This window comes from Haliotis asinina, chromosome 9 (assembly GCF_037392515.1).
Source record: "Haliotis asinina isolate JCU_RB_2024 chromosome 9, JCU_Hal_asi_v2, whole genome shotgun sequence".
In the NCBI taxonomy this organism is placed as follows: domain Eukaryota; kingdom Metazoa; phylum Mollusca; class Gastropoda; order Lepetellida; family Haliotidae; genus Haliotis; species Haliotis asinina.
In genome coordinates this window covers 39,663,364-39,670,919 of record NC_090288.1, presented here as the reverse complement: position 1 = coordinate 39,670,919, position 7,556 = coordinate 39,663,364, and the positions used below count along the sequence as shown (strand labels likewise).

The window sequence follows — 7,556 nt, the reverse complement described above, 5'->3', positions numbered from 1 at the left end:
CCTAGGTAATAACATCACGTTACATATAGCCTGCTACGAACATCGTAAGAAACACATCATATTCAAATTCAAAAATACTCTGAGCGATGGTACCACAACTAAAACATATTTGCCATTTTTTGTCATTGTTGCATTTGTTCCTTTTCTAACAAAGACACATAAAAGTGACACACGTACTTCTAAGGTAACGTATTTCTATTTTTCTATTCAGACAAATCACATGAATTCCTCGAATCTTTGTGCTGAACCAAACAAACCTGTTCACACGGGATGTCTAACTCACTGGTCGGTATGTTAATGCTGGACATACTAGCGTTAATACATTGATTGTTACTTCAAGTCTCACAATTCTGTTCAGCAATATGTGTGCGCTTGCATTTTTCGGTGAACACTCAAAAGAATAACAAACCTCAACATTATTACCCATAATGTGAGTAAATCCAGTTTGTGCCTGCAGGGTATCAAAATGACTAAATATTGCATATGCATGAAAGATTTTATATGGCTGAAAGATGTTATGCAACTGAAAGATGTTATCCAGCTGAAAGATGTTATGCGGCTGTTATCCAAGTATCAGCTGAACGAACTCATCCCGTCAACGTTCAGAAATGTCACGGGGTAGTCAGCAGAATTCTGGGGAATACATTTTCTGTTTTTATTTAAACTGAGTGGGTTTTTTTTGCGAAACTGACACGACATGGAATGGGAACGTACTTTAAGATCGCAACGACTTGGACAGTTTGAAAGTCGTGAGGCTGCAAGTGATATAAAAACTGCTGCTAACATTCTAAGTGATCAAGATTTATTGACCCACATTTATGACATTGACTTTTTATCAAAAGAGGTCAAATATCATGATTCTTGCAGATGATTGTACTTGATAGGGACAGAGATAAAACTGTTAAAGAATCAGAAAGCGGTGCCACAGACACAGAAACAGACACAGTGAAGCTTTCTGCTGCTGTATGCTGAAGCTTAAGAGTGAGTTTAGTTTTACGCCACACTCAGCAATATTCCAGCTATATGGCGGCGGTCTTTTAAATAATCGAGTCTGGATCAGACAATCCAGTGGTCAACAACATGAGCATCGATCTGCGCAATTGGAAACCGATGACATGTGTCAGCCAGCCTGACCACCCGATCCCGTTAGTCGCCTCTTACGACAAGCATAGTCGCCCTTTAAGGCAGGCACTTTTTGCTGAAAGCCTACCCCGGACCTTCACGTGTCCTGAAGCTTATGAAAAGCATACCAAAGCAAAGTTAGTTTATCTGATCCTTACCTTGTGGCAACTACTGTCCAAATCAAAAAGTCAATGTTTGCGACTTAAAACTGCTTTTAACAAATGTCATAAGAAATGACAATGGTCATCCTTCTGAGGATCTGATAGCGTCCCTTTGAAACCTTTTTACCGACTTTTAAGTTTCTTAAAACTGACTCAGCCAAGTCAAAAACCTCAGTAGGTATTCACAAATGGGTCAAGTCTGAAACTTAGCTAAGTACGCCGACACAAACATCTGTTAACATAGGTTTCAGTCGTAAGGAGATGGGAAACGTGAAAAAAGCGAGTCTTTGAAGGGCATTTGGAAGTGAAATACACAAGAATGAAGATTTTTATGGATATCAACTTCTTTATTATGAGAACACAACGTTTCGGAGTTAATGCTTACTCCTTCATCAGGGGAATGAGAAGGGGGTACAGAGTTATATTAATATGTACAGGTAAATAATAACAAAGTTACAAGTGGAAGCTGGAAGCCAGTATAAACAAGCACTGATAGGGAGCCGACAGTTATGATGACAATGATGGAAGCCAATGGTAGGATTATGTTTACATAACACAGATGGGGATTAAGGACGATGTACATGATTGGGGATTAAGGAGGCCAATGGTGTTGACATACACATGATTGGATGAGGATTAAGGATGATGTACATGATAGGGATGATGATATAGGATGTACACGGGTGGATTGTGTAAACACCAATGAATTACACAGACGAAGTATACACAGATAGAAGAGATGAATTTATCAACAAGTCCCAGCACTTGGTAGGTACACTCCTTGGTCACGGTTGATTGCTGGTTTCTGTCTCCGGAATCCCCAGTTATGTACATCGTCCTTAATCCAAGCGGATTTAACCTATCAAAGTGAGTATTAACAGTTAAATTAGACAGTGACAAAACTTAAGTCTAAGTCTGTTGTTAAATGTTTTGCACAAAACTTAAGTCGAAAGAAAGCGAAAAAAACAGGTTTTTAAAAGTTAACTTACGTTTTTTTTTCCAATGATTTAAGTTGTTTGATAAATACGACCTCAGCGTTATACTTCTGGTCACTGCTGCGTCCTCAACACTGACCTCATTTTGTAATAATCAGGTAATTTACTGGCCTTCGCTGACAGGTTATTATAGATGTATGTATTATGAATTTAGAACTAGTTTCAGTGACAATATGGCTGAAATATTGGCGATGTGACCCTAAATCTTAACTCGCTCGCTCAACTCAGCTGGATGTATCATGGCTTTGCACTTACTGGGGTAAGATACTTACATGTATCCTAAGGAGGTTAGGGTATGGTGTGTTCTTCATGTATCATTTTAATTGTACATCTGTTATATCGAACACTTTTTTCTCTTCCACATTCTGTTGTATTGTAAATATATACTTTGTATATTTATTTACTGTATTGCATGAACTCATTTGGCACTGTTGACGTGATCATTGTTGCGAGATACGTATTCATGTGTCAACATGTATATGTACACTGGCATGTCCTTGATGTTTTCTCTTACGTATGTGATGTCAATAGCATTGTGACAATGTTAATATTCACACAGGTAAATTCTTAGATGAAGTACCACTCGTAGTATGTTTTAAACATATTTATTTCCAGAAGGGGAATTGAACTGGTAAACAAGCAATATATTGCTTATGTTAATACCGCTCCGGGATACAAGTATCTTATATAAAGCAGTCGTGAGGAGAAAAGCATGCAAATATCAAACAATAAACAATAGCTTTCTGAGAATGTAACAATCAAAACGTGATAACATAGCCAGTTATAACATTAAGATCATTAGTGTCAGAAGTGCAATTTCATTTTACTATTACAACATAAATCTGCCTGAGAGTACAATGAAAGAATGGATAGATTCTAATAATTCATGGTTATCGTTAGCAGATCCTTTAAAATGGCCGTATAGTATTGATTTGATATCATATCCTATGGTATAGAAGTGCATTTTATGTCTTATGTCAGAGTAATTTATGCACGAAAATAAATAGTGAACTGGATCTTCGTAAGAGCAGCCACAAGAACAAGACGGATTTGAAGACAAAAATCGTTCATATTTGTGTGCGTTTAAATCACTGCAACCGAGCCTGAGTCGCGAATGAATAATCTGACAGAATCTTGATCCTGAGTTTAAATTAAAGTAGGTTTGATTATTATATGACACACTAATTTTTTTCTTAAAACTACCCAGAGTAGTCGATTCTCTATGATCAGTAGACAGAGACTTCCACAATCTTACAGTATCTGGGAGAAATGACTTAGCATAAATTGCACTTTTGCTATCGATAGTTTGGAGCTTCACACGATCTCGAAAACTGTACTTTGCTGTGTCAGATACCTTATGAGGGACGAGATTGCTCAAATATTTTGGAGTGAAATTATTAACCATCTTATAGAAAAAAGTAAGTTTTTGGATGTGTCTACGAGAACATAGTGGTTGGAAATTTGTGGTATGCAGAAAATGATACATGTAAATTATCACCTGTTCACTTCCATATACCTGGTGCTGAAGAGCAGTAGTTTGACCTTCGTTTTATGGTGTTTTATTGTCATATCCATTTTGAACCCCAAACAAGTATTCGTCAGATAACCAGGCAATGCACGTCATTATGTAACTGACTTGTGCGTCTTCACCCTATACCTTCACCTGGCCGTCATCACAATGATCATTCAATTTATTGAGCATTTTGATTTACAAGCAGCGTTTGCAAAACCATGGAGCGCCTGATAAATAATCGATTACTTAGATCTTGGGAAGCAACAGTCTGCTACCGAGTATACAATGCGGTCTCCCTAGAAATGAAAGTATTATCAATCATTTAGTATGCCTAGAATCGTTGTTTTAAAATGTGACGATAAACAAAGATCATGCAGCGTTTATCTTATCACACACGGAAGTACATAGAAATTGTATACATTTGACGTGTTTTTATTGCAGTTTGCTTCTACTTATATCTTGCAATATATAAGTTTTCAGTTTCAGTTCATCATAAGTTTTAACGAGCCAGCTGATCACTATTTGTGAATGATTTTAATATTTCTTGTTGTGGTACAAATATGCATACTAGTGTTGGTTTGTGTATTGTTGACACAGGAGTTTGTACCATGACTGAAATTGGCATTTGTAACATCGGCGTGGACACAGAACCTACACGTGCACTCCTACACTGAAATGTCCATCTTTAATTGATTGCGGAAGGGAAGCACAAGGAAAACGTCAAGAGTAAGTGAGTGAATGAGTGAGTTTAGTGTTACGCCGCACTCAGTAGTTTTCCATCGGTCTGTAAATAATCGAATCTGGACCAGATAATCCAGTGATCCAGTGATGGCCACAAACACAGAAGTTATAATTATGCTTCAATGTTCAAAGCTCGTAGAGGGCTACATGTGATCAATCTTGGCATCGATTAGAAATGCACAAGGCAAATTGATAATTTCCATATTTTTAGCCAGGAATATCAGACGTCGTTACCACGCCTCAAAGACGAAATGATTGGCTGAACAGTGGTATATAATACCCAGGAAATACTTGAAGTTATCTTCTTTGCTCGAGGTCTATAAACTTTAGTCTGGGTAAGAGGGATATGCCATATACAAAGACCATGGACTCGATGTTCTAAAGAGGGATTTGCTGTCTGTAGGATATGCTGGAAGAGATATCTTGTCCACAGTCGCTGACAAAGTATCTGACATTTAAGGTGAAATAGGCTTCTGAAAACTTGTATTGTTTATATCGAATGGATAGTATGGAGCTGGAACTGTTCTACACTGTGCTTATTATACAAGCATTACCATCAACGGCACAACAGTTGGCAATGACACCAGCATCCACAGTTCGTGACAACACAGAGGTGTCCACAACTGCAGACGTATCATCAATATTGCCTAACATCACTGCGGCAAGTACTGCAATGTGTAACGTGACCAACATCGATGTCAGAGGTAGCAATGAAACTATGAACGACATCTGTAACAACATTACGAACGAAGAAGAAAAACCAATTAAACCAATCAGTCTGATCCATTCGGGCAGTGTATCAGAGGCTACGTACAATTCCTTCGCCACTGTGATTGACTACATCCAGTTCTCATGCTCGGTAATAGCCCTTCCTACCAACCTCTGCAACATCATCGTGTTCTGTCAGAAAAGGATGAAAAGCCCGTCCAGTACAATCCTACTAGCTCTGTGCGCTTCAGAGATCCTCTACGTCACCGTGACCCTGATTGACAGCACCCTAAACTTGATATATGGCGCTGAGGTTCAGACTAAATACATCAAACAATTCTTCAACATCTACAGTAGCATGTTCGTAGCCGTGGTTCTGAGGAGAGTTGGAATTTGTTACAACTGCCTAGTGTCCGCTGAGAGGTTCATTGCTGTGACGTTTCCCTTACAAGCCAAAAGTATGCGTCTTGTGAAAAATCCGGGTGTCGTCTGTGCACTAATACTGGCGGTTACCCTTGTTGCCCATGTGTTCAGCCCGCTGAAATTTGTCATCAGATCTTACCTGGCATCCGACAACACAACAGCTTACAGATCCGAATTTTCGTCATTGTATACCAAGGAGAGAGTTCATTTCCTAAACGCCAGTGCTGCCAGTAAATTTATATTTGTGTATTTGATGCTTTCCGGATGTTTGATCTTCAATCTTCTGATTGTAATATCACTTCGACGCCACAGCAAGGGGAGGCAATCGATTAAGACCAGTCAGAACTCCGAAGAAAAGCAGAAGAGAGAGATGCAGACGACAATAACTATCATGGCGTCAACCATCGTCTTCGTCATCCTCGCCCTGCCTGCCAACACAAGCTCCGTCGTCGCTAACTTCACAGACGACTACGGCTTTTACGCGAAAGAACACTTCTTATTCTTGTTCATGAACAAAATTGGAAGTTTGTGTGAGCTGGCCAGTAACTTCACTGACTTCTTCGTCTTCATTACTCTCAGTACAGCTTTCCGGGAAACCTTCCTTGAAGTATTCATCCCATGTATATCTCGCGGTGAACCTGGAAAGAAGATTCGGACAAGTGCCAGCAGAGAAGTGACAAAATCAACTGAAATACCACGTTCCAACTGAACAACGGGCAATAGACAGTGTTATTTAACCCACTTATTCTCGTTGCTTTGATTTTATTGTCAATACTTTGTTACGTGTGAGTGTAACGTATTGTTATACAATGTTCTTCGACGTAGTTTCTGTTACAGTTCGGTGCAGGTTGACAACGTTGTGTTTTGGGAGTAATGTGTTGTAAAGAATGCATTACCATCAAAGCTAGCTACTGCTATGCTTATGTTTTTGGAGTCGTGTGTAATGCTGAATCTTCTACTTCAGCCATGGACTAATCTATTCTTTGGAATAGCGTGTTCTGCAGGGTAATTCTTGTAAAGGCTTACACAATTCTTGCATCTATAAACTCACGACGCGACAGGCATGTGTGTGAACGTTTTTACCATGATCCTTTTGCCATGGATGTCTAGTCTGTTCCATCTTTAACTTCAAGGCAAGTATTATTGTCAATGTCATCACTGCAGTTTTGTTTTAGGCTGCCATTGTAATTGCAATCCCTTTGAATTGTGTATTGCCTTTAGTTTGCACTGCATTACTGTTGTAATTACCTCGCAGTACTTTCCTGAGACCTTACTAATTATCCCCAGCCAAACGAAAGATGGTATCTAGGAACAAAAACAAAATGTCCTTTGTTTAGATGTATACATGTGTCACTATTGCCAAACGGAGAGCATAACGGATGGTTTATTTAGTGTAATACACTGACACACAAGTAGACAGTGTTATAAAGGGTCGTGTCATAACCATGCCACTGTACCTGACTTTACCTGTACCGTGTACTTTACTCCGGTGACTGAGGTGTACTATGTACCTTACTCTGTGCCATTTACTTTCATAACATAGCAGTAGAATATACCTTACTCTGGAGACTTAGCTGTACCATGTACGTTTATCTGGGGACTTAATGGTACCCTGTACCTTACTCTAAAGACTTAATTGTACCTTGTGCTTTACTCTGGTGACTTACCTGTACCGTGTAATTTATTCTGATGACTTACTTGTACCGTGTACCTTACCTATGTGACTTGCCAGTAACCTTACTGTGGTGACTTACCTGTACTGTGTACCCTACTTTGTCGACCTAGCCGCATACGTCGGGAGTGCAACACTATTTGCGAATGTAACAACGCTACAACAGTTCACGATATTTTAGTGAACTCATAGTGGAGAACACAAGGATTCATTGTATTCTA

The 7,556-nt window shown here is 39.1% G+C and overlaps 1 protein-coding gene across 1 annotated transcript; it reads left to right on the top strand.

The window, feature by feature from the left end:
* The first annotated feature begins 5,040 nt into the window (after window positions 1-5,040).
* LOC137297243 (probable G-protein coupled receptor B0563.6) lies at window positions 5,041-6,372 on the top strand. Its single transcript, XM_067829256.1, has one exon. The coding sequence runs from the start codon at window positions 5,041-5,043 to the stop codon at window positions 6,370-6,372; it is 1,332 nt and encodes a 443-aa protein (XP_067685357.1).
* Window positions 6,373-7,556: the final 1,184 nt, after the last annotated feature.